At 37.3% G+C, this 27953-nt stretch overlaps 1 protein-coding gene across 1 annotated transcript; it reads left to right on the top strand.

Annotated features, from left to right (window-relative positions):
• Nucleotides 1-2819: 2819 nt before the first annotated feature.
• LOC109054619 (partitioning defective 6 homolog alpha-like) lies at nt 2820-27570 on the top strand. Its single transcript, XM_019071868.2, has 3 exons — nt 2820-3114; nt 6365-6587; nt 25833-27570. The coding sequence occupies exons 1-3, from the start codon at nt 3052-3054 to the stop codon at nt 26705-26707; spliced, it is 1161 nt and encodes a 386-aa protein (XP_018927413.1). The 5' UTR covers nt 2820-3051; the 3' UTR covers nt 26708-27570.
• The last annotated feature ends 383 nt before the right edge of the window (nt 27571-27953 follow it).

Here is a 27953-nt window from a genome sequence, read left to right on the forward strand (position 1 = left end):
GAATTCAGTGATGTCATCGTGCAGCTCAGTTCAGTTTAAATAGTATCTGTGCAATCATTTGCAATCAAGTCAACGATATCACTGTAAATGAAGTGTCCCCAACTAAGCAAGCAAGAGGCGACAGCGGCAAGGAACCAAAACTCCATCGGTGACAGAATGGAGAAAAAACCCTGGGAGTGAACTGGGTGAGTGGGGGGGCCAGTTCTCCTCTGGCCAGACGAAACCAGCAGTTCAATTCCAGGCTGCAGCAAAGTCAGATTGTGCAGAGGACTCAACTGGTTCCTGTGGTCTTGTCCTGGTGGTCGTCTGAGACGAGGTCTTTACAGGGTATCTGTATCTGGGGCTCATCTAGTTGTCCTGGTCTTCGCTGACATTCAGGGCTGTAGATATCCTTTCTAGGTGTTGATCCACCATCTGAGCTGGATACGTACTGGATCCGGGGGACTGCAGTGACCATCTGACCTGGATACAGACTGGATCTGGTGGCTACGGCGACCTTGGAATAAGAGAGAAACAGAATAATATTAGCGAAGATGCCATTCTTCTAACGATGTAGCAAGTACATTGGGTGTTATGGGAAGTGTTCCCGGTTCCGGTTTACCTAATTAATGCAGCCTAAAAACCCTTTAACGGATTTGAATATTAGAAGTGTATTAGTGTGTTATGTGTAAGCCAGGTTAAAGAGATGGGTCTTTAATCTAGATTTAAACTGCAAGAATGTTTCTGCCTTCTGAACAATGTTAGGTAGGTTATTCCAGAGTTTAGACGCTAAATAGGAAAAGGATCTGCCCCCCGCAGTTGACTTTGATTTTCTAGGTATTATCAAATTGCCAGAGTTTTGAGAATGGAGCGGTCTTGGAGGACTATAATGTAACAAGAGCTTGTTCAAATACTGAGGTGCTAAACCATTCAGGGCTTTATAAATAATAAGCAAGATTTTAAAATCTATACAATGTTTAATAGGGAGCCAGTGCAGCGTTGACAGAACCGGGCTAATATGGTCATACTTCCTTTACATTTCTGCATTTGACATTGAGAGCATAGGTCGTAATTTAGATATATTTTTGATATGGAAAAATACAGTTTTACAAATGCTAGAAACGTGGCTTTCTAAGGAAATGTTGCTATCAAATAGCACACCTAGGTTCCTAACTGATGACGAAGAACTGACAGAGCAGCCATCAAGTCTTAGACAGCGTTCTAGGTTATTACATGCAGAGTTTTGAGGTCCTATAATTAACACCTCTGTTTTTTCAGAATTTAGCAGTAAGAAATTACTCATAATCCAGTTTTTTATATCGACTATGCATTCCGTTAGTTTTTCAAATTGGTATATTTCACCGGGCCGCAAAGAAATATAGAGCTGAGTATCATCAGCATAACAGTGAAAGCTAATATTGTTTTTCCTGATGATATCTCCCAAGGGTAACATGTAAAGCATGAAGAGTAACGGCCCTAGTACTGAACCTTGAGGTACTCCATACTGCACTTGTGATCGATATGATACCTCTTCATTCACTGCTACGAATTGATGGCAGCCATATAAGTATGATTTAAACCATGCTAATGCACTTCCATTAATGCCAACAAAGTTTTCTAGTCTATGCAAAAGAATGTTGTGGTCAATAGTGTCGAATGCAGCGGTAAGATCCAATAGCACTAATAGAGAGATACAACCACGATCAGATGATAAGAGCAGGTCATTTGTAACTCTAAGGAGAGCAGTCTCAGTACTATGATACGGTCTAAATCCTGACTGTAAATCCTCACAGATACCAATTTCTCTGAGAAAGAATATAATTGTGAGGATACTACCTTTTCTAGTATCTTGGACAGAAAAGGGAGATTCAAGATTGGTCTGTAATTAACTAGTTTTTTGGGGTCTAGTTGTGGTTTTTTGATGAGAGGCTTAATAACAGCCAGTTTGAAGGTTTTGGGGACATATCCTAATGACAATGAAGAATTAATAATAGTCAGAAGAGGATCTATGACTTCTGGAAGCACTTCTTTTAGGAGCTTAAATGGAATAGGGTCTAACATACATGTTGTTGGTTTAGACGATTTAACAAGTTTATACAATTCTTCCTCTCCTATAGTAGAATATGAGTGGAACTGTTCCTCATGGGGATCTATAGTGCAGTGTCTGATGTGATACTGTAGCTGATGGCTGCATGGTTACAATTTTATCTCTAATAGTATAGATCTTAGAAGAAAAGTAGTTCATAAAGTAGCAGTTGATGCTTTATTTTTCGTTAATTTAGCCACAGTATTGAATAAATACCTGGGGTTATGTTTGTTTTCTTCTAAAAGAGATGAAAAGGAATCAGATCTAGCAGTTTTTAATGCTTTTCTGTAGGATAGGTTACTTTCCAACCAAGCAATACAAAATACCTTTTTGTTTTCCTCCAGCAGCTTAGGGTGCGAATGTGCTCATTATACCATGGTGTCAGACTGTTTTACTTAATCTTCCTTAAGCATAAAGGAGTAACTGTATTTAAAATGCTAGAAAAGAGAGAGTCCATAGTTTCTGTTACATCATCAAGTTGTTCTGAGGTTTTGGATATGCTAAGGAATTGGGATACATCAGGTTTAGCTATATGAAGTTTGTACAAAACTAAATAATGATCTGAGATATCTTCGCTTGGCTGCATAATGTCAACACCATCATAACAAACCTGATGTTTCCTGTGGATCTTTCCGTTGAGTGAAAATTTTGCTAAACTGTCTGTTAATAGTCGTGATGTCATTTCTGTATTGTTATTAATATCTTTTAACACAATGGGTCATACGGAATTTTTATATCCCACCCTGAGAGGTCAGACTTACATGTGATACTACGCACGACCACGCCTTCTAGCGGCGTTCCGCCTGACTGGCCCCGCCCACCACCGAGAGAACGGCTCTAAACAAATCAGTCCGTGCCTGTGAAGCAGTACTGCGGATTGCGACTGTCAGCTCGCGCATGCTGCGCACACGATCTCTGGCTGCTGACTCCTGTATCTAGGGGCACTCTCGTGCGATACTGCCCGTGGGAATATATATACCGAAAACATGTCACGGCATCACAGGACGCCGCTGAAAAACGAGGAGAGCGTGGTGGAGGTGAAGAGCAAAGTAAGTGAATCCAATAATGTTGCATTAGGCTGCGTTTGACAGCGTGCATATGTAAACACTGCTGTTTACGCAGCTCTCCGCGGGAGCGTGTCCGTAATTGGAGGGTTTTCAATCCACCGCATCAGTGTTGGGGTTTGTGTACTAATCCAACCATAGAGAGAAACGCTGATGGTGCTGTACGTGTCAGACTACGAGGCGCGAGACGGGCGCGTTTGGCTGGGATCATTATGACAGCAGGTCTCTGTCCGGTCCGTGTGATATGATACGCGGTTCTGGTGCAGTGTGAAGGATCCTACCGATAGACAGACGTGCGCAATGAGGCGATTGGGCCCTGTTGATCAATTATGCATGTTACATACCAAAAACAAAAACCGAACCTCGCAGTCCAGGAAGAATCAGATCCTAATGATGCATCTGAGAGGCATTAATCAGAGCCGTGTAGGCTGCTACATAGGAAGCAGTAAACTAAGCAGGTATTAATAAGCAATAACACAAGAGCAAAAGTGAATTTGTTTGGAATACAGCTGGCACGAGGCCACAGTTAATTATAACCTTGTTGATGTTCAGTGCTACAGAACCTTGACCAGTTATTGTATTTCTTATCTGAGGGGTGAAAATAGTTCCAAAAGAAGCCAAAGCATCAAGCTTTGAGTGTCACTATGCAATGCACACCAAAAGCTGGACTGGATCAACTACTGTGAGTGGATTGTAGCAGCCCCTTTTCTGTTATCAGCCAGCTCCAACACCAATCCGGATTTTTTTATCTCGTGCTACAAGAACACTGAAATGTGCTGTTATACTAAATATCACCATTTTTTTTATAGTGGTTCTCAACCTTTATGACTCTAGGGCCCCCATTGTCTACAACAATATTTATTTATTTATTTTTATTTGACCTTTATTTAACCAGGAAAATCTCTCTGAGATTAAAATCTCTTTCACAGGAGAGTCCTGGCCAAGAATGGACAGCAGTTACATCACACTTACAAATTAAAACAACAAATACAGCAACAAATACAGAATTTAAAACACTAAAAACAATTACAAATCAGCGAATCTTCTTCGAGTGACCGAATAATAGATTTAAAATGTTCCATAGGCAACAGAGTTTGTAATTTCAATTTCGTTTGGATTGAATTCCATTCAAACGGAGCTGCATACATAAGATTAAGTTTTATTTTAATTTACAACTTCTACCCAATAAAATATTTGAAACCTTGTATATTTCTGGAATATATAAAATACTGTTATTAATTGACATTATTTTCCAGCTTTGCTGTGGCCCGCTAGTCAGCTCCTGCCTCCTGGTTGAGAATCAGTGTTGTATAATAGTACTCTACAATTGTCTAAATTAAAATGTCATCATGATAAATCTGTTCATCTGAGGCCATAGATGCATAAAAAAGGCCTCATTTATGGGAGGAAACACTCTTTACTACAATACATCTGACGGTGCATGAATGAATAATAACAGCCAAACAGCTGCAACTACTGATGTATGTTTAAAATATTTCATATATTTTATGACGTTTCTCATGGCCTCTGTAATTACTAAAGATACAGACCACTTATTGTTGGTGTCTGGTGTATTGGAGTTTTTTTTGTCAATGTGCCCAGTATGCTTATTGGAAAACCTCAAGCACAATCTGCCAAACAGAGCAGGATATGTTTTATTATCCCTCCATTCTTGAGAAATGATGGGTGGGCAGTGCATAGATGTGTGTGAAAAAGAACAGTAAACAAAAGAGGGCTGTTTAGTAAGATTCCATTGAAGTTCCAGGCCTTTATGTAATATAGTGTTTTTTTTTTTTTTTTATATTAGTATTATTTTTGCCTGAACTGGCTAATTTAATCAACTGAATCCTTCTTCCCGAGGTTTTGGTTTTCATAACAGGCAGTGCAGTGTGTTTGGTGACACTCTTTTCTTCCTGAGAGGAAATTGGAGGGAAATGTTTTCTTTTCTACTTTTCTAGCTCTTGATGAGATCCTGTCTCATATTATCTATCACTTACTCACTGCAATGGCATTTTTAGTGAGCATGTAGTTTAAGTTTTGTGTTTAACAGTTCATAGTGATGTCTTTTCTCCAACAGGCCATGTTTTCATTGGTAAAGTATGACAGGTATGACCTTTTTATCTGTATTTCTGTGGTTGCTGTGGTGATCCACAGTCCAACAGCATTTCTTTTTTTGTTTTTCTTTTTTTGATACCAGTTTTTCTAAATAAGATGGTTATAGAATAAGGTGTTAATTCTTGTTATGTTATGATCATGGTTATAGAATTATTTGTTTTTTTGTTTTTTAAATGTTTTATGTTTTTAATTTGTGTGGTGATATGTATGTGTATCAATAAAACTATTTTAATTTTTATCTCTAAAACGCCAGTCCTTTTACTGACAGATTTATATTTTACCTCTGTAATGTGACATATTTCTGAGTGAAACAGAATATTCATCAAGAAAAAAAAAATGTAAGACAAAATGTAAGACCTGATTTATCCCTCAAGAATTGTGAAAGTGGTCACATGACAGCTGAAAAGGAAAGAAGTTTTAGAGGTGAAGCAAGTTATTTTGATAAAAATTAAAAAGACATGCTTTTTTCTCTTTTGAATAAATAATTGTTCACAAAAAGACCAAGGATGTATACTAAGAGAAGACATGTAATTTAACTTCTCTTAATTGCAACAGTATATATAAAAAGAAAGTATTGGAGAGAAACATACAGGAATTCTTCCTCATAAACTGAGCAATCTGACAGATTTTGTCCAATATGTTCAGCTGAGCTCTTGAGATGAATTTCTCATCCGCTCAGACTGTGTGTGTGTGTGTGTGGTCTGGAGAAGCTCAGCTTTTTAATGCCACTGTTCTCATCTTTCCTTTTATCTGTAGCACTTGATTAGATTGACCCTCCCTTTGTTCCTCATTGCTCTTTTTTTACCTTAATGGCTTCCTCCGAGCTGCAAGTACACATCAAACAGCTCTGCAGCTGCAGGAGAAAGTGAAATTAGTACGAGGAACTGGCACTGAATGTGTCTGCAGAAAAGACGCATCTGTGTGAAAAGTCAGTCTCCAAGTTTCAGTCAGAAAATCTTGATCCATTACATTTACAAAAACAGAAATGGATCACATTCACACATCTTTCAGGGTCATAATCTGTTGAAGTCATAATTGCTGTACAAAGCTTAATGCTGGGCATTGAGAGCCTGTTGTGTGTTTATTGACATAGTTTAATATGATTGTGGTTGTCCTGCAGTTTGAGGCAGAGTACCGAAGGTTTGCCCTGAAGAGGAACAGAGCCGGGGGCTTCCAGGAATTCTACCAACTGCTGCAGACCATTCACCGGATCCCCGGAGTGGACGTTCTGCTGGGATACGCCGACATCCATGGAGATCTACTTCCAATCAACAATGATGACAACTTCCACAAAGCACTGTCCTCGGCCAATCCGCTGCTTCGGATTATCATTCAAAGGAGAGGTAAGTTGTTATGCAGCATGTACATCACAAAGAGGTCAACATTTGATGTTATTTTAAAGCTTTCAGGTGAAGTGTGTCAATTCTTTACCAAATGTAAATAAAATCGGGTTTGTGTGGCTGATCTCAACAAGAAGCAGTGGTTTGAGTTTGGGGAGGGGCTACCTGTTTGTCCGACCAATGAACATGAACCAATAGCTGAAGTCAGCAACTTTTTAATGTCTCTTATGCTCACCAAAGATGTATTTATCTGATCAAAAACACAGTAAAAACAGTGATTTTGTAAAAAAGAAAAGAAAAAAAACTCAAGCAAACTTTTTTTGCTCAAGAAACATTTCTTCTTCTTATAAATATTGAAAACAGTTGTGCTGCCCAATACATTTTCTTTTAATGATCAGAAAGTTCAACAGATCAACATTTATTTGAAATATAGAATTTTTATTATAAATGTTCCCACCCCCCACTTTTGAAATTTAATGCATCTTCCAACATCTTTGTTGATGCATCCAAAGGAGTTTGAGTGTGACATGTGGAGATATTTTTGATGAATAATATGTAGCATTTTAGAATTGCTAAATCATTTTATGTTAAAATGCATTTTTTTGCACATGTGGAAAAGGAATGTAGCATAGCTGATGCATGTAGGTGTTTGTGTGTATGAGAGAGTTAGGCATTAAAATGATGTATCGTCTTGTGCTGTCATATGAAGTTATCTATATTTGACTCCAGAGGGAATAAAAAGTCATTCCTGTAGTGTAATGTTGTGCACAAGGATGAGGGCTGTTATGGGCTATGATGAGATGTTATGATGGGTGGGCGTCAGCGTTAGATGGTGCCAGTCGGGGCCCATCTCTGTTTCATGGCTGTACTGGCACTGCGCGAGCCCCGAAGTGCTGAGTCTGATAGCGGTGCGGAGGAGTGATGAGCCCACACCCTCATCTCTCACTCTCTCTCCCTCTTTGACGCTTTCTTGACGTCCCTCCTTGTCTATATTCTCTTTCTGTCATCTTCACAACCCTCTCGCTCTCCCTCCTGTTTCTTCATCACTCTTAATGCCTTGTCACACTCAATGAGTTTTATTAAATCTGAACCACAGCACTGAGGAAATGTTTCTCTAATGCTATTAGGAATGATTTTTTCATTGTCAAATAGTTCTTCCTTTATTTCATTGTTGTTTTTGTTTACGCCACCCATTCTAATCCACTGTGAAAGGAACTGAGCACCATTGTTCAGAGTTTTAAAAGACTCAAAAAGGGAACAATTTTATTTATCCAAGGGATTAAATCAGATTATTTGCTGGTTAGCTGTGTGAAAATTATATTATTCAAACTTTAAGTTTCGACTAGCTCCTACAGTTTTTGAAGATAGGTAGGCCCAGGTGGAATCTTTGCATTTTCTGATCTGATTTTAAGGGAAATCTATGGAATTATTAGGATGTAAACATAACATGCTAGTGGAAATGATCTATAAAGTTCCACTGCTCATTTTGGAGCTGAGAATCTAGAGATGTTTTTGATGGCCTATCATGTGTGAAACTTACACCTGTATGTGAACATATATCCTATAGAGTGTTATATTTATTCATATATGCATTTACATGCATGCATGTGTGTACTGGTGTTGGACTGTAATTAACAGGTAAATAGCAACATCAAATGTAGAGAATGTAGTATAAGGGAACTTTGGGAACCAATGTCATTGACATAAATGACACAAAGTGAGTTCTTTTGGGACAGACTAGTTGTTTCAGATGGGAGAGTGTCAGTGTGTTATGTGTGTTCAGGTGTGTGTGTGTGTCAGTGTGTGTGCCTATATGTGTGTGTGTGTGTGTGTGTGTGTGTGTGTGTGTGTGTGTCTGTGTGTGTTGCCTCTCATGACATTAGGGAGAGAGAAAATGTAGAAAGAAGTGGTTTCCGCCACTTTGGCTTCTGCAACCTCTTATGGATGTGATTTGTGAGGGAAAGAGACAGCAATAATAGTTGTGTATTATGTAATCATAATTTGCATAATAGATGGACCTCATTATGTGTTCATAGTTATTCTGTAACGAGAAATTCTGTAAACGTTCCTTCATATATATACACCCTTACATAATAAATCAGAGTCTTAGTTGTTACTATTTATTGTTAATTGTTGATAATTAGACTAATACAACTTGTTTACTGTATACAAATGTGGGGTTGTGTATGCATGATGATATTTCCCCGAGAATGAGAACAAATAACTAAAGGTGATGTAACAGCCAACCAAATATTTGCATTGCATTGTTTTTCATTGAAAGCACAGGGATTAGGTTTGTCTTAACTGATGTGTGAAACCACATGCATCAACAATGAAAACCGCTACTTACACCTATTATTACAATTCAAAATAACTATTTCGTATTTTAATAGATTAATAGAATTGTTTTGCTGCTTAATATTTTTGTGGAAAATCTTAATGCCTTGACTGCCACTTGGAATCAGTTTTATACATCCTTGCTGAAGTTAAGTATTTATTTGTTTCAAAAACAAAGTCTTACAGATTCCAAACTTTTGAACGGTAGCATATATAGAAAGTAGATACTCAGAGGTGTTACCAATATGGTCGCCGAGTTAAGTGACTAGCCTCAAAGGAACTTTGAACACACTTAAAAAGCATGAACACTGGCACTGCCATTGAACAGTAGATCTATCTGTCTGAGCCAGTCTTCACTCAGTGCCAGAAACCTTTAAAGGCCATGCAACTTCTGACTCCCTTCCCTGGAACCGCTCAAAAATATCAGTTTGCACCATGTACCAAAGTGACCAACAATTCAGCACTGCATCCTGTGTGACTGAGGACAGGAAAGGCAGTTTTATTTTAAATAATCACTCATTTGTGAATGAATCAGTTGGTCCAATTTGTGAACTAAATCAACGGGTTCATTGAAAACAACCAGCATATAAAAATAATGTTTTGTCAATTATGACTATTTTAACGATGTACTACCTTCCTGGGTCTGGAAACATTTCAGTTGCATTGCTGTCTATGGAGGGTCAGAAAGCTCTCAGATTTCATCATAAAAAACTAAATTTGTGTTCTGAAGATGAATGAGGTCTTAACAGGTTTGGAATGACATGAGGGTGAGTAATTAATGACAGAATTTAAAATTTTTGGGTGAACTATCCCTGTAACTGCCATAGAATGAACTCTCCATGTTTAAAAAAAGAGCTGCGTAAAGATTCTTAAATTCTCACTTTGTGCTCCACAGAGAAAATAACAATACTGAGGACATGAGGGTGAGAAAATAATGACAGAATTTTTACTTTAAGGGTGAAATGATGTGATTTATACAAAAATAGCATGCTTAAGGAAGTACTTGCCCCTGACTCTCAGCTCACATCTTGTTTATGAAGAGAAGTGTTGTCCTCACAGTCCTTGTGTTTGTGCATGCTGACAAGTTTGGTGATGAAATGCTTACTGTTTGTGGCTAAGAGTATTAGTAAATGCCTATTTTTCTATTTAAAGAGTAAGGCGGCTTTAGATTAGCCCCCATGTCCTTGTACCAGCTCTCTTCGCGGTACTCAAGAACCCTGCTGCAGATTTCTGGTAGCCGGTCTTTCAGTGTGGATCTGTTTAATCAAGCCCTGTTTGAAGGGGGAGGAAAGCCACATTTCCAGAGAGGGCTTATCGCTGTGGCAGCCGGGCAGAGTTTTGGGGGGGCTGTCGGTGGGTGATTACAGCTTCATCTGCTCCTTGGGAGAAATGTCATTTTTCTGCTGTAATAGCTTTTTTTCCCTGTTGTTGTTGACTGGTTATTTCGACACCGAGTGGAGGGACTGTGTTAAAAGTCTGGGGTTTGCGTGTTGGCATCTAGCGTTAATGTGGCTTGGACTCACAATTCCCATTCACTGCTGTTGTTCATTGTTTTGATCATTATAAGCTCGTTTTCAATCCTTCATGTACACATTCTCCAGTCTTTAGTAATGTACTTATATGTGGCTCTCACCCTCCTCAGATCATGATAAAAGCATCTGGGTGACAAATGCTTGCCTTTTTTTCACTCTGATTAGTGTTGATAGATAATACCAGTTCATTTTACAGCCTGGTGCTTCACATAAACTTCCCCTATAACTATAACTGTGAGTTTATTCAAGAGACTGTGGGATACTGACATGATTTGATTTTGAGTTCGTTTGTTGAGGTACATTAGCTCTTTATTGTAGGGTAGCGTTCATATGTGACGTCTGATGGTTGACATGTTTGTGTCACCAAGGGAAAAAAAGAACAGCAACGAACAACTGACAGGACAAGTTTTTAGGAATGTGGTTTTAAATGCGTCAGTATGATGATGCTTGCGCATTTCAACAGAAAACGCCGTCTGTGCTGCTGAACATTTAATATGGATAATATCTGCAAATATAAACAGCTGGGTTTATGATTTATATAATAAAGAATAGTTCAGCTAAAAATGTAAATTCTCATCCTTTGAATGTCATAAATATCATAAATGACAACAACCAAAATGCAAATAGGTTTGACATCAAGCGGCAATCTCCCGCTTTCTCTTGTGAAGCCAACAAGGAAGTTACTAAAACTGCAATTCATCGACTGGAGTTAGAGCTAGAGGCTGGCTTCAAAAGGTAATCAATCCCATAGACTCCCAATGTTAAAATGCCCAACTTAAATAAAAAACATGTTTACAGCCTGGTACAAAAAATTATTTTGGTCTGTATAGCTAATTTTGCCCTTTGAGACAACTGTGAGGGGGTGAATTTTTTTATAACTCATCCATTTCAATTATATTAAGCCTTAAAGTTCTGCATAATTAAGGGCGTGGCCACTTGAGTGACAGATGTATTGCCGCTGCTGACACTGCTGTCGAGCTAGGTGGGCGTGGCTTCAACAACCAGCTCCCGCCTTTTTGCCCATTTTCGATGATCTAGGAGTAACACGCGGTGACGCGCTGCCAAGATGGCAATGACCGCCTCCGCCTACTTTGAGCTTCAAAAACGCTCTTCATAAAACTACGGGTGATGTCACAGACACTACGTCCATGTTTTTATACAGTCTATGTTTGATATAAATGGTTCTTCTGACTTAATTCTAAATAGCTTACATTTTTATTGAGTCATTTTTCATTCTTCAGAAACATCAGAAAACATGGAATCAAGTATGTCATATGGATTATTATTTATTTTTTTTTTGATTTTTTTTTTTTTTTGCCTGTGTCATTCTGTCCATAAAACATCTCCAGTACTGAAATTCATAGTTTTACTTGCAAAGATCATACATTTGACAGTAATTTATAGTAAAATGACAATTATTTTCACTCCAGATATGGAAGCTAAATGACAGGTAACCAATTAACAGGTTTTTACATTTACATTTAGTCATTTAGCAGATGCTTTTATCCAAAGCGACTTACAAATGATGACAATAGAAGCAAATTAAACCAAGAAAAGTGCTATGCCAAGTCTCGGTTAGTCTAACACAGTACACGAAGCAAGGTTTTATATATATATATATATATATATATATAACAAAAACAAAAACAAGTAGATAGAATACAAAAAGAATAGCGAAAGCTAGTGTTAGAGGCCTTTTTTATTTATTTCTGTTTTACTATAGCCTTTTTTTCTGTAAAAATGACTAACATTATTTACAGTGTACTGACACTGAATGAAAAGAAATGCAAAAGAAAGAAAGACATTATTCATTCTTATCACATGGTCTTTGTTGTCTTTTGTAAGGACATTTAAAGGAAGTTCACCCAAATTAAAGTTCTGTCATTATTTTCTTACTCTCATGTCGTTCCAAACATATGATTTGTGAGATAAGCTTTGTGAGGCAAAAGTTATTCACTGACATGTACTACTATTCAAAAGTCTGGGGTCAGTACATTTTTTGTTCTTTTATAAAGCAAGGGTGCAATAAGTGACAGTGAAGAAGACATTTACATAGTTTAAAAACAGTATAGACGTATAACACCATCAGACAGAATATGTCACTTGTAGAAATATCCTTTTACTATTTTTTACCTGAAATTGTACTGTAATTCAGTACTGTAAATGTAGTTTTTACGTGTATTTACCTGTATTTTTCAGTTAAATTACAAATACACACTATTTTTACAGTTTATAGCCAAAACAAAAAGTCTTACAGGTTTGGAATAACAATGATAAAAATGATTACAAAATGAAATGATTACAGATGAATGTTTTTCATTTTTGGGTGAACTATCCCATGGCATTCATATCAAGTATAGTCTGACAATGACTTTATTTGACCTTCAGGCAAATTAACTATTATATTTGAGTTTTAATTGCATAATAAACCCAGTAACACAATCATATATAAACACAGAAACCAAGAAAAAAAAAACCACATGTTTTTCAGATTTTCTGCTAACCATAAATGTAACTGGGTGTGAATAGATTGATTGACACGAGGATGTGATGTATCGCGTGAGCTGGTGGGATTATCAGAGGTCCCTAATCAGATCTCGACCCCATCCGCATTTCTCTGACTGGGGCTTTTAGACTGAGACAGAGATTGATCTGGCTTTTAGTATGAGCTCATCCCACTGAGTGGCCATCCATTCATTCATCCCAGCAGATAATGGAGTTCCCTGAGCAGATGGGGACCAGTTACATACAGCGATGCAACTTTTGGGGGTGAATAGGGAGAAACATAACATTTTTTTATTGTGATACATGTTTTTTTTTTGTATTTTGAATTCAGAGTAGGATATATATAAAATCTCACCTGCTGTAAATCTGTCATGGTTTAAAATAAGCCATGCCATCACTGATATAAAATTGTTCTAATACTTTGCCAAGGTTCATTGAGCAGCTTCAAGGAAGTGTTTATCTCAAGCCATGAGCGATGAAGCATGTGATTACGGGTAAACGTGTATGATGGGTGAATGAAATGAACAAAGACAGACACATTCCTCTATTGTTTGCGTGGCACATATACAAAAAAATAAAGTAGATCAGTGGACTAGATGGTTAAATTTTGTTAAATTTGTTTGGGATTAAATGGTCCTGTGTTTTTGAACTTGTCTAGTATTGACATTAAAGGTCCTTACACACTCGAATTCGAAATGTTTGCATGTTAAAAAATAAATACAACCTCACATGATGTCAATCACCTTTACACACGGCCTCCGAAATTTTTATCCGTCATAAAAAAAAATAAAAATAAAAAAAAAACACATCCGTAGCAAACATTTTGTTTTGATGTATCTGACTGTGTGCAAGGTTTGGATGACGAATACAAAAAAACGCATACAAAAATTTTGGACTCAGTGTGCAAGGACCTTAAGACATGATGCTTGCAACATCACGGCTGGGGGTTCGATCCCCAGGGAACATATGAACTGAAATGTACTTTTTAATCTGTTTTAGATAAAAGCGTTTGCCAAAGGTACAGTTTATACCCATACAGAAATTATTTGTTGGAATGTTTGGAATTTCAAGATGGCTTGTTTTTATAAACCATGTTCTCTGGAATATAAGTCATTTTTTTTTAATCAGCTGAAACGTGCTGTGATTAATATTATTGTTATTTTATTTTACTTTTTTTGAGTAGTACATCTGGACTCTTTCAGTGTCTGTGAAGATGGCATCCAGGCCCCTCAAAGCTGTGGCAGACTTCACACAGCAAGAGAAATCTCAATGAAAGATGAAAAACAGAAGTGTAACAAAGCCACTGGGCTTTTCAACTCTTGTAGCTCTCTAGGTTTTCTCTATCCACGCTGAGAACACATGGCTAATAAGAAGACAGGCACTTCAAGAGAGACCCCAGAGCCTAGAGATGTTTTTTTTATGTGGCTGTCATTCCTCGAGAGTGCACAGAGGACGATGTGTGTTTGTGTGTGCGATTATATTGAATTCAAGAGAAACCCCGTGTCTTATTAGTCCCTGACACTGTCTATAGGCAGAAACCCCCTTGAAGCAAAATAACATTCTCTCTCTCTCCCCCTTTTCTCAATCATTTTGGCTGAATAAGTCGAGTGTGTGGCATTGTGTCCTCAGCTAATAAGTGAGGACGATCATTTGTGGCAGGCAGGTGTAAATCCCATTGGCTGTATTGCTGGTTTTAGCAGGAAGTAGAAGAATGGGAAGGATATTTCCCCACATGCCCATTCTGTGCACAATGATCTGAGGATTCAGCAGCTGTTTTGCACCCTAGGGCCCCTCTGTTTGTGTGTGTGTGTGTGTGTGTGTGTGTGTGTGTGTGTGTGTGTGCGTTTTCATGCCTGCACTTGTCTATGCTATGCTATGTATAGTACACTGGGTTATCTGGATGGCATGTCGATGTAACATGCGCCTTCCATGCTGTTTTTGTTTTGACATCTCGGATATTATGGAAACACCATCCCAACAGTTACCGTCAAGAACAATCCATTTGCACTGTGCTGCTTTAAAAAGTGCATGAAGGACAGATAAAAGAAAGAAAAGGAAGGCAAATAAAGATCAATTGGAAAGAAAGATATTGTAACATGTTTTGTATTGTTAACAGTCTCATTTTTATCACATTGTCTTTGTTTCCCATTTGTAAGGACATTTAAAGGAAGTTCACCCAAGTGAAAGTTCTGGCTTTATTTTCTCACCCTCATGTCATTCCAAACCTGTATGTTGCTATTTTTTCCATGGAAAAACAAAAGGAGAAATTTTGAAGCTCTTTCTGTTCAAGGACAGTTCATAGTGACCACAGCTGTCAAGCTTTAATAAGGTCAAAATAGCACCATGAAACTAGATCATATGATTTGTGTGCTATGTTACAAGTCTTCTGAAGATATAGGATAGCTTTATGTGAAAGAAAAAAAAAAGAGAGAAAATATCATTAATATTGACAGTCTCATTCGTGTTTCAAAATGATTTTAAAATACTGCATCAGTGCATTGCACCATTGATGTCACTGATAAAAAAAACCATAAAAGTGGTCTGTGCAAATTGTTCACTATATTAAAATATTAATATTGTTAAAAAACTATTTAAAATGAATGTTGTTTTTTAAACTTTGATCTTTTCATCAAAAAATCCCCCAAAAAGTGCATCACGTGTAAATTCATCTCTTGTCATCACAGTACGTTTTTACTGTAATTTTGACCTTTTTGGGCATAAGAGACTTCTTATTTGAAATGAATCATTGCTTCTTCTCTCACAAACTCTCATAAACGCACCAAGCAGAACTGATAGATTTTGTGTTGGTATGTGAATAATGATTTAAATTTTCATTGGTTTCTCTTATATTGTATAGCTTCAGAAAACTTGGAATATATTGCACAAGAACCTTTTTTTTTTTGTCTTTTTTGGAGCTTGACAGTCCCATTCCCCATTCCCTTTCATTATATTGAAAAGCGTGTCCAGGGCATACTTCAAAAATTCCCTGTTGTGTTCCACGGAAGAAAGAAACAATATGAGGAAAAGGAAATCATAGTCAGAGCGTTCATTCCCTTCAAAAACCAAATCTAAATTTCATTTGAAGTTGTTAAATTGCACATGCAGCCATGAGAGATGATAACTCCGATGTTTACATTTGATATTTCCAGTGCACATCTGCTTGACTGTTGGCTGACAGGTCAGTAGCCAGTATATTGCCAAGACAATCAAAGAGCAAATGAAAAAACGAAGGCAGGTCTGAGTTGGACCGACCGGTCTGCTCCACAGGTGCACTATCGTCCGTCCAATCACCATGACAGCCACACAAATGGAAGGTACTGCATAGTGCGAGAGAAACACAGGGGAGATTCCGTGACTGAGATGACATTGCTCCCATTTTTAAATGCATACTTGCTAAACTGGTTGTGGCTAATGTTAGACTGGGTTCTGATAGTGGCCTTTATGCACCACTCCCTGGATGACACACGTTGTTTTTACATTTATTTATAGGGCCATTTGTAAAACACGATGAAAAATTGATGACAGAAAGGCATTCCGTATTCTCAGAGAAATATGCATTATGATAAAAAGCAAAAACGTGCACAGAAATGTGTTAAATATTAGGGTGTGTGCAGTCTTCGACGGTGCAAAGTAAAAAAAGAATGCTTGCTTGACCCGCCAGCTCTTTATTTTTAAATAGTTGTTTATCATTCTTTTCATTCAACACAGCATTTAGCAGTGCAAGCATCACACTTGAATGGTTACAAGAGAACATATTAAATGGGAAGAGGATCTTTCTATGTCAGTGTGATCTCATAAATAGCAAAGGAACTTGGAAGAAAGAGTATTTCCTCATCACCTGAAGGAGGAAGTGCACATAGGAAGAACTGTTTAATTGGGAGAACTTCATTTGACTGTTTAATTAGCTAAGTGGGAGTAGCAACATATTGGCAAGCATTTGAATTCAGATAGTTCTGTGTATGTGTAGATCTGTAGTCTCAGATTTCTGATTATATTGTAAAGAAAGAGAGTCAATTTATGCTTCGCCATCAGGATAAGTTCAGCCAAATAATTAACATTGTCATCATTTATTGGTCCAAACATGTATGACATTCTTTGTTCTATAACTTAAAAGGAGAACGTACTGCTGTTTCCTTAAAGTGAAAGTCAATGTGAAAAGCTAAAAGAAAAAAAAAAAATCTTACAGTAAAGTACAAAAATAGACATCATCATAATAGGGTCAAAAATATATTTGTGAGATATTTAGGGGCATTTTTCATTTATTTTTGAATGCGTTTTTTTTTTTCTTTAAACCACATGTAATCTGCAAATACTACAACAATGAAATTTTTAGTGTGAACACTTACAGCTTTTTTTCTATCAAATCAACATCAAATATAAAAGTACAGTAAATATATTCTATCGTTTAAAACTTTGGGTCAATTAGATTATTGATATTTAGTTAGTATGCACTAAATTGTTTCAAAATAACAGTAAAGACCTTTCTAATGTTAACAAAAGATTTCTATTAAATAAATACTGTTCTTTTGAACTTTCCTTTCATCGAAGAATCTTGAAAAAGTTTGCATAAAAATATTAAGCATCATAACAGTTATCAACATTTATAATAATAAGTGTTACTTAAGCTTGAGCATCAAATCAGCATATCAGATTTTTTAAGTATCGTGTAACACTTCAGAAAATTAAATATATATATATATATATATATATATATATATATATATATATATATATATATATATATAATAGAATAATATATTTCACAAATTACTGTTTTACTAGTAGTCTTGCTGAACATAAGCTTTAAAATCAGCGTAAGCTGCCTTTTTTTGTCAAAAGCTGTTTTATGTTAGCAATAAATTCACTAGCACTCTCTAAGGTCACTAAAGTATCTGCAGAGGAACTGTTAAACTCATCACTAGAAATAATGTATTGCCTAAAATAGAATGAAGTATGTTACACAGATAACAGAAGAAGCAGGAATTCACTACATGGGCATTTTTGTCACTTTCAGTGGCAACACTTTCGTTACACACCAGCATAACTGAAGGTTTGGAATGTAGCACATGAGTCATAAAGTATAGGCTACTTTTGTGTTACTTTATATTCTGCCTAGCATTTCCTCTACTGTTCCACAGAAAGAAAAAAAAGTCATATGAGCTTGAAAATACATGAGGGTGAGAAAATGATGACAGAATTGGAGTGAACTATCTGTTTAATACGCTCAGCTCTCAAGATGTATAAACACTTGTCAAATAGATGTGAGCTGTGTTTGTGTGTATAAAAGTGTGTGTGTGTGTGTGTGTGTGTGTGTGTGTGTGTGTGTGTGTGTGTGTGGATAAGTATTATTCATTTGGGATTAGCAGCCAGCTCTCATCAGCCTATGAAGTAATCCCAAAAGAAAAAACATTAGTCCCATAGACATTAGTGCACTGCACTCTCGCCGTCAAAACTCTTTATTGCAGGATATACACTACCATACATTACCATTGATCAGAAAATTTCTCATTCTTTTAGTTTTTTTTTTATAAATATTTTTTTTTGTTCTTCAGCAATAGCTCTTTAAGATGGACAAAAGTGACAGTAAAGATGTATAATTTTAAAGATTTATATTTCAAATAAATGTTCTTTTGAACGTTCTATTCCTCAAAGAATCTTGGAAAAAATTATTACACTTTCCAAAAACATATTAATCAGGACAACGGTTTTCAATGTTGATAATAATAAGAAATGTGGTAACACTTTAGTATAGGGTTCAATTCCCACTATGAACTAGTTGCTTATTAGCATGCCTATTATTATCATATTGACTGTTTATTAGTACTTATAAAGCACATATTTTGCATAACCATATTCTATATCCCTAATTATAACCAATATCTCAGTGTTCAGTTCTAAGTTTGAATGGATCTTAAACTCTTGTGCACGTGTGGCAGTGGGGATTGCCGTTGTTGTGGTGAAAATATGGCTGAGGCTTTGTCTCCAGATGGTGGTAACAGAGGATGAGGTCAGACAGTCAGAGCTGTGTGTGTGTGTGTGTTTGTGTGTGTGTGAACTCCAGACAGCCACCCCAAACAAATCCATAAGCACAACTGTTGAGAGACGAGGTGGAAGTACATGGTACAAATGCAGAACTAGACAAACATCCTACATCCGAGATTCACAGTAGGTGATAACATTAGGTCTTTTTCACACTGGAGGGTGGAGCGTATTCATTTTAGTGCCTGTATGAACAGGTCACAGTCCTCACACTGCCCTCATAAACAGAACAATGCAGAATCGTCAGTACATGTAGAGGTTTGTATGTTGAGTCTGTTTTAGTTTTGCTGTACTTAGCAGAAAAAGGTTTTGAAAATGCACTCTAAGCTTATTTATGAAGCAGCTACTCATCCACCATACAGCAAGCACTTGAAAATATATTTAGAGCAGTAAAAAGGTTAAAAAATTAAAATGTAGGTTGTCTTTTTAGCACAAATGGAAAGGGATGCTTCTCGGTCAGTAGGCCATGAAGGTAATAAGATCCAGACAGAGATCCATGTGAACACACCTGTGATGTGGCAGTGTCACCTGACTTCCTCTAACAGCATCAGGTGTCTGCTCCTCTCTGCTCTCCAGCTGCCGCACTGTTTTATTCATCTTGACAAGCTTGTCCACCTGTGCTTTATAACTGCTTGCAGTCTACAGAGAGACTGACAGAGACAACATTGTCCACAATCCTGGCAGAGTGACAGCGCTGAAGACCAGAACACATTTTGTAAAGGTTTGACAAGGGACTAAGGCTGTCTTTCTTTCTTCTTTGTTCTTTCGTTCTTTCTTTCTGTTTAATAAATACATTATTCATATGATAATTAAATAAATAAATAAAAAATCGATCTATCAGTCTGTCTGTCTATTGAATAATTATGAAATAACATCCTACCACTACTAGTAATAATAATGTTAAATATTTTATTTATTTAATTGGCATATAATATATAGTCTACAATAATTTATGCAGTAAATAAAGTGTGTGTGTGTGTATATATATCAGGGTTTATTAAGAGTGAAATACGAGAATATATTAATCCTAATTAATATATGAATTGAATATATTAATATTAAATCACACAGATCATTTAATATTAATATATTTCATTAATATATTAATTAGAATTGAATTAATGATTCCATAAATTGATATATAATTACTTTGATTAATAATTTAAATGTTTGACAGATGTAAATTTGCATAAGGATAAAAAAATTGTCTTTATAGAGATAACACATGTCATATGAATTACATTAAATGTTTCTTTATATGTGACCCTAGACCACCAAACCAGTCATAAGGGTCAATTTTTCTAAATTGTGAGTTATGCAATCTGAAAGCTAAATAAGCTATCAATTGATTTGTTAGGATAGGACAATATTTGGCCCAGATACAGCTATTAGAAAATCTGGAATTTGAGGGTGCAAAAAAATCGAAATATTGAGAAAAATGTCTAAATGAAGTCCTTAGCAATGCATTTTACTAATCAAAAATTAAGTTTTAATATATTTATGGTAGGAAACGTACAAAATATCTTCATGGAACACGATCTTTACTTAATAACATCCTAATGATTTTTGGCATAAAAGAAAAATCTATAATTTTAACCCATACAATCTATTTTTGGCTATTGCTACAAATATAACAGTGTTACTTAAGACTGGTTTTGTGGTCCAGGGTGACATATTAGTTAAGTCACCTTTATTTATATAGCGCTTTATACAGTACAGATTGTGTCAAAGCATCTTTACAGTATTAAACAGGAAAATAGTATCGATAATGCAAGAGGACAATAGTAAACACTCAATTTTCCTGTTTAGCATTGATTCAGTGATGTCATTGTCCAGCTCAGTTCAGTTCAAATAGCATCTGTCCAATCAAGTTGACAATATTGCCAGAAATTAAGTGTCCCCAACTAAGCAAGCCAAAGGCAACAGTGGCAAGGAACCAAAACTCCATCGGTGACAAATTAGATACATTGTCTCTCAATGCAGGGCCAGTATCACATCAGCACCTCGTCAGACACACAGCAGCCATTCTCTGCTGGTGAGAGACACTGGCTCCACAGTCAGCATGATATATGACTCCGCTAATAACCTAGCGATGTGCTGTGTAGAGTCGCAGTCAATAAGCTGTCCAGCCTTGCCATAACACTACATTATTAGGTGTTAACGCTGGGTAAATAAGCTCTCCTATACTAGCATAACACACTGCCGGAGGTAGTCAATAAGCTATTCTGTTCCACAATAATATACTTCACCAAGGAACCGAAGAGGAAGTAATGATTCTGATAGTGGTTTGAGAAGAATTGAGGTTTTGTTGAATAGTTCTTGTATCTCAGTGTTGTTTTCTGTACAAGACAAGAATGTACTATTGACACCATACAGTAGGCTTGTCCGATAGACAAAATCGATGTATCGTCGATAGTCAGAGATATCGCCTGTGGCTTGCCTGTGGCAAGACGATATTTAATATTATTATGCATGATAATATCATGTATCGGCGATCTCACAGACTGATGATATGACACTACCATACAGTACATTGTCATGAACTCTGAGTTTCTGAGTCTGTTTAGTGCAAATGGACTCAATATAGCGAATATAGACACAAAACATGAAATATACTTTAACATGTCCATATTTAAAATGATCAACCTATGATATGTTTCTTTACTAGGACACCTATGTGAACTTCAGGCATAAAGTGTGTCTAGATACTAAGCATCTCGTCGGCAGACACAGATGTTTCTGTGTGCGCTGCGCCTGAGGAAGTCTCTAAAGTCTCTCTGTATCTTTGTGATCCACAGAACAATGTTCACAAAGCTCTGCTCAGTCTGTGCCTGCAGGCCTCAGACACCTGGCGAGAGTTTTAATGTTTTTATTGTATTTTTCAGTGCAGAGTCAGTGCTTGAGAAAAACTTTCGCTGCAGTCTGGTGTTTGGGTTCTGATTTATTGCTGCACCTTTCTATCCACTATGGTTTAGACATAAGGTTTATTCTAAATAAGACAAATACTCTTTTTCTGGTATTGCGTGAGAAAAAAGCTGAGGTGAGCTGAGATGTCTTTGTCTCCCGTCTAAACTGCACGTGGTTATTGGTAATACTAGCTGCTTTCTCACTCAGACTAGTATAATGTGATAAATGGTTCAGTAATGCTGTTATACTCATCCGACTCAGAGCTAAAATGCATCACAATCTGAACCCATCTAAAACTATACACACAGTATCGCAGTAATGCGAGGTACTCACTTAGCGAGTCTGATTCAAACTGCTATATAATCTTTTTGACTGACTCATTAAAAAGAACTGGTTCATAAGGGTCATTTGTTACTGAATCGGACATCACAGCTCTCAATGTCTTCATAACTAATGGCAGCACACAAGATGATCAAAGCTTGTTACCGATTGTCTAGAATATAAATGTCATAAATTCTTTTTGTATTTATGAACATTTTAGTCACAGTCAAAAGCCTTAGACATTTTGTCTGTGTGAATATGTGTGTGGGAGAGAGATTGCTAAGGGGATGGTGTCTTTTAATCATCCTTGAGAGCTCAATGCATCACGTCATTTCACTAATAAGTAATGTTTATGAGATATATAATTCCCGGACCTCATGCACCACCCACAGAAATTAGCACTTTTATTTTTTTTGTTGTATTTCGGGGGCAGGGTTGGGAGTTCGTATTACCTGCTGTAAAGCCTAAGGCCAGCCCGTTATGCCCATCTCTGACCTGCCTGTCTGCCAGGATCCTGCTCTGCCTCCCACTCACCCTCCCTGGGCACCCCGTCTCGCTCTCCAGCCCGTGAGCAGGTTTAATAACAGAGGCTGTCCTGATCTCTGTAGGGGTCCAGACACCAGACTAATGTAGTGAGACATGGAGAGGGGTGCTGTGTGTTGCATACTATATAAGCTACGTTCAGTCTTTGTATGCACACCCACACATAGATGGTCAATGGAAGAGACCGTCTGCGCTCTGGAGTAATATTTACACATTTATGCAGATTAAATATGAGGTCACACAAACACAGACAATGGTTTGTGCATCTCTATTGTTTTGTCTTCTTCTGCTCAACATATCCCTCCATATGAGCACAGGTCAGAGTTCACCGCCCATCACCCCGTCCACATGCGATGGTCATTAATTAGATGTGAGTTGGTAATCTACTGTTTGTGGATCTTAAGACAAACCTGGGCCTGTAGTCAAACTACTAATTAATATAATCCCCATCATGTGATCTCCTCTTGAGGTGCATGCTGGGCCTTTTCTTTCAGATGGCACAGATGGTTTGAAATTCTACTGAAGCAAGAAACACATTTTCAGATGTTGGAGATTTGTGAGATATGCATGATGTTCTACCAAGATTTGCATTGCTATTATTAAGCTGAAGTTTGTACACAGTTCGTGCTGTGGATTATGTGGAGAGGTTTGCTATTACTTTTCTAAGTGGTCAGATTTATGATTTATGCCTGGCAGATGAAAAAAAGAACTGGAAGGTACTTACGCCATAGTGTGAGACAAGAATATCATTAGCCAGGTTTCCATCCACCAGTGTTGTTATTCTTAACTTAACTAAAACAAAAGCTACTGAAAATCATTTTTGTTCATTGAAATAAAGCTGAAATAAAATATAAATATAATATGAAAACCCTAAAAAAACAAGTAAACAATTAGCAAACTAAATAATATGTTATAAGTGAAGAACTACAATTACTAAAACTTGTGAAATGTAAAAAAAGACAAACGCAAATAACAAAATTATAATTAAAAGTACAATTAAAATAATGTATATATGACTAAAAATAAATATTATAATAGTATATATATAAATGACACTGCCATCCCTACCGTTCTATGCATATTTTAGGATGTTCAATAAAAAAGCTGGATGGAAACACCAACATACAAATATATTTTCAAATTAATACATAAGGTGTACACATGCTCACTTAAGGTGGATACATTTTTTTTTCTGAGACTTTAATGTATGCATTTGTCTGTAAGCTATAAACCTCACATACGTAACTGTTTCATGTATTTATTTTTATTTATTGTTCTTTTACAAAAGCTAGTTTAATTTCTATTTTGCAGCAGTTTTCCAAGAAAGTAATGATTTGCTTCTCTTGAAAACATGGGATCTAACCTCTGCCTTATTCACAAATGTTTTTTTGCGATATTTTTTTCACATAAATTGAAATTGTAACTTGGATAAACACATATACAGACTTGCCGGTGAGCTCTTTTGACTTGGAACTGTGTAGAAACCTTAGTATAACCTTATAACAATGCCCTGGCAACCACTCAGAACACCCCGAAATCTTCTGGAAATGTAAAAATCAAGAATGTTTATTATTAAACTATAGAATTAGATGTGCACACTGCAGAAAACGCACACAGTTTAATGTTAGTCAGCAGACCGAAGGGAAGGTGTTGATGACTTCCTGTTATTTCCACTCCCAAAAGGCTGTGCTTTCATAATCACAAAAAGACCTCTCTGCGAAGACACGCACAAAACCCTTGCCACAGTTTAAAAATAACCAAAAACATTCTCCCTGCTGACGCATGTTACCTCCCACCAGATTCCTGTCAGGAGGGCTCTGTTCTCCGTTACCTGCTCATCGGCTAAAGCAAGTCTTGTTTTTTCCTTTTTCTAGTCAGACAGATCAGCTGCGATTGTTTGGATCTTCTGAACAGTGAATATAATGTGCTCTGAGAGAGGCTTTGATTAATCTGCCTTTTAATCTGATTCCGTCTCGTGACCCTTGACCTATTGCAAGTGTCTTGGACAGATTTATTACAGTCCTTCTTTGTTCATCCATCCATTCTTGCCCTCTTGGTTTTATTATGATCGGGTCTCTTCTGTTTTTTCCCAACCTTATTGCTCGATATAAACATTCAGCAATCAATGTCATATTGAATTCTTTCAGAGAACATTGAAAATAATAAATCTAAATTTGATTTACAGGATCAATTTTATAAATGAGGTCATGGTGATGTGACACTGGTAGGACAGATGGTGAATCACACAGCGAGGCGCTTTGTATCTCCTTGAATTCATTTTTAGTAACAGGGAACAGTATTTTATGCCAGTGATAAACCTGCACTGCGGTGTATACAGTAGATCATTCTAAATTTAGTGGACACATTTTGGAGTTGTGAGGTGGAGAGTCTTTCTTTATGAGGCCAGTCGACAGCAGGAATTGGATGGAAGGAGATGAAAGAAGCACGTCTCAGTTTTGTTCAGCTGAATTTTAAGGACACCTTAAATGTTGTCTGGGAAGCAAAATGAGGACCCCCCCAGGACTGCAATTGTAATGTGTATTGGTGTGTCTCTACACAATTTTATTTTTTATTTGAAAGTTTTTGTTTTCATTTAATCAATAGTGACAGTAGAGGCTAAGATTAATGTTACAAAAGATTCCCATTTCAATTAAATGCTGAAACTTTCCTTACATCAAAGAATCCTGAAAAAAAAAAATATGTATCATGGTTTTGGCAAAAATATTAAGCGGCACAAATATTTCTGATATTCATAAGAAATGTTTCTTGAGCATCAAATCAGCAAATTAGAATGATTTCTGAAGGATCATGCGAGCCCTGGTGAGCATAAGAGACTTTCAAAAATGTTTTATGAACTTAGTGTATTCCAAATTTTGACTGCTGGTGCACACATATTTGTAAAATCAATGGTTTAATCTTTTTGTAGTCTTTTTCTTAGCAAATATTCATATGACTAATTTCAGGGTAATTATTCAACATGTACTGTATACACACACAACAGTTTCCCCCCTCTTTCTCTATATAAATATAAATAACTAGTTTCTCTCTGTCTCTCTCTCCTCAGATGTAGATGACTCCGTGCCCTTTCCAACAGGCTCACTTCAGAGAAGAAAAAAGGGCCTAGCTGGTCTACATCAACCAAAGCAGAAGTCCAAACCAGGGCTGCTCATCGGCCTTCCGCAGGATTTCCGGCAGATCTCTTCTATCATAGATGTGGACATCTTACCCGATACGCACCTCCGTGTCCGTCTGCACAAGCACGGCACCAACAAACCCCTCGGCTTCTACATCCGAGACGGCGTCAGCGTCCGCGTCACCCCCCAAGGGGTAGAGAAAGTTCCCGGCGTCTTCATCTCCCGCCTCGTAAAAGGCGGTTTAGCAGAGAGCACAGGATTGCTGGCAGTCAACGACGAGATTCTTGAGGTGAACGGTATCGATGTGGCAGGTAAATCACTGGACCAGGTCACCGACATGATGGTGGCTAACAGCCACAACCTCATCGTGACAGTGAAACCCGCAAATCAGCGGAACAATACGATGCACCGTGCAAGTAAAACATCTGCTGGCAACAGTTCCGCTGGCTCGGGAGGCTCCGCCCTCTCACATGACTCCGCCCCCAGTCCCGCCTCACAGAATGCCAGCCAATACAGCAACAGCAACAGTGTGGCTGAAGGTGACAGTGACGATGATCCTGACCTCATCCTCGAGAACGACAACCTGTCGACATACATGCCACACCGTCTGACTAATGGCAATGGCAGCCACGCTAATGCCTTGTCGTCGGGTGCATTTGCACACAGGCCCCTCCCACAAAGTGTTTCCTTGCCAAGTAGCAGCTCTTTAAGCTCCCTGACCACACCCACACACAACGGCAGCCCCACCAAGACAAGCAGTAGCCAAGAAAGCATGAGAGAGGATGGCAACTTCATTACATTGTGAGCTACAGGTTTTGAAGCCTTTATGCACATTTATAAGAAAATGAAGGAACTATTATATCATCAACTATTATTTCTCAGCCATTACTATCACAAACAACAACCTATTCACATTCTTCCCCAATGAATGAAGACCCTCGGCCGCATAGGTTGCACAATCTAGCCCGTGTGTGAGGGGATGTGGCTGTCATCGTATGGAAGTGCCTTATGGCCCTTAGTTATTATTTCTTCTTTTGGGACAAATCAACCATATTCATCTTTATTGACTCAGAAGTGTGCTAGCTACTACTGGGGTGCCTGATGTTAACACTTGCACCTCAGAGGACGTGAGAGACAAACAAATTGCCTCTGGAAATGATGCGTGTCTTGTTTTGGATTCATTCTCACTTTTTATGATGCCTCTTGCATTGATGATGATGGAAGATGATGAGGAGGAGGAGGTGGAGGAAAATATAAGAGTGTTAACCCGGATCTGATCAGTGTTGATTATGCTTGTTTGCTCATCTCATCTAATTCTGATGCTGATCGTGCTTTCTCAAATTCAAAATGTCTACCAAATGTGCTCTACATGATGATTTTAAAGTGTTATTTCTAATCAAGTCATCAATTCAAAGCATTTAGTAATCACATTTTCAATGTCTCAAGACAGGAAGTGTAGTGTTAAGATCATTCCAAATATGAAATCATTTAAAGATATTTTTACTCTATTCTGTCATTCTATTCTTTGTATAAAAGCCATTTTAACTTCCAAGTTGGCTTAGATTTCACATTTATTATCTCTGGTGTCAAAAAAAGCAAGGAAATGGAAACCTCTTTTAGAGATCCTCTTCTGTCTAATGTTGCATTAAAAGTGTATTCACTCAAAAATAAAACTTCTTGGAAATTTACTCAACCCTCACTGTGGAACACAAAAGAAGATATTTTGAAGATTTTTGGTTACCCAATAGTTTTGATACCACTGACACAGATACTTTTCTCAAAATGTCATCGTTTATGTTCTACAGAGGAAAAAAGTTAAACAGGTTTGGAACAGCATGAGGGGAGTTGATAAAATGGTTTGAATTTTGCGTTTTATTGTTAAAAAAAACATTCTTATACAGGATGTCAACCCGTTTTTCCCTCTTTGTTTTTAGTTTTTCTCCCCCTCCGGAAAAACAGGAATCTATATACTTAACTGGCACCAGTGCGGTGTAACTTCAGAAAGACTTGACCTCTCATTGACTCAGTCTGTCCATTCTCCTGTGTGCTCA

The sequence above is a fragment of the Cyprinus carpio genome, chromosome B18 (assembly GCF_018340385.1).
Source record: "Cyprinus carpio isolate SPL01 chromosome B18, ASM1834038v1, whole genome shotgun sequence".
NCBI lineage: Eukaryota > Metazoa > Chordata > Actinopteri > Cypriniformes > Cyprinidae > Cyprinus > Cyprinus carpio.

Excerpts from the sequence above, each read along its gene's own strand:
- LOC109054619 (XM_019071868.2), top strand. The coding sequence starts at position 3,052 with ATGTCACGGCATCACAGGACGCCGCTGAAAAACGAGGAGAGCGTGGTG. Across the intron at positions 3,115-6,364 it reads TGGTGGAGGTGAAGAGCAAA|TTTGAGGCAGAGTACCGAAG; the intron begins GTAAGTGAATCC and ends GTTGTCCTGCAG. Across the intron at positions 6,588-25,832 it reads GATTATCATTCAAAGGAGAG|ATGTAGATGACTCCGTGCCC; the intron begins GTAAGTTGTTAT and ends CTCTCTCCTCAG.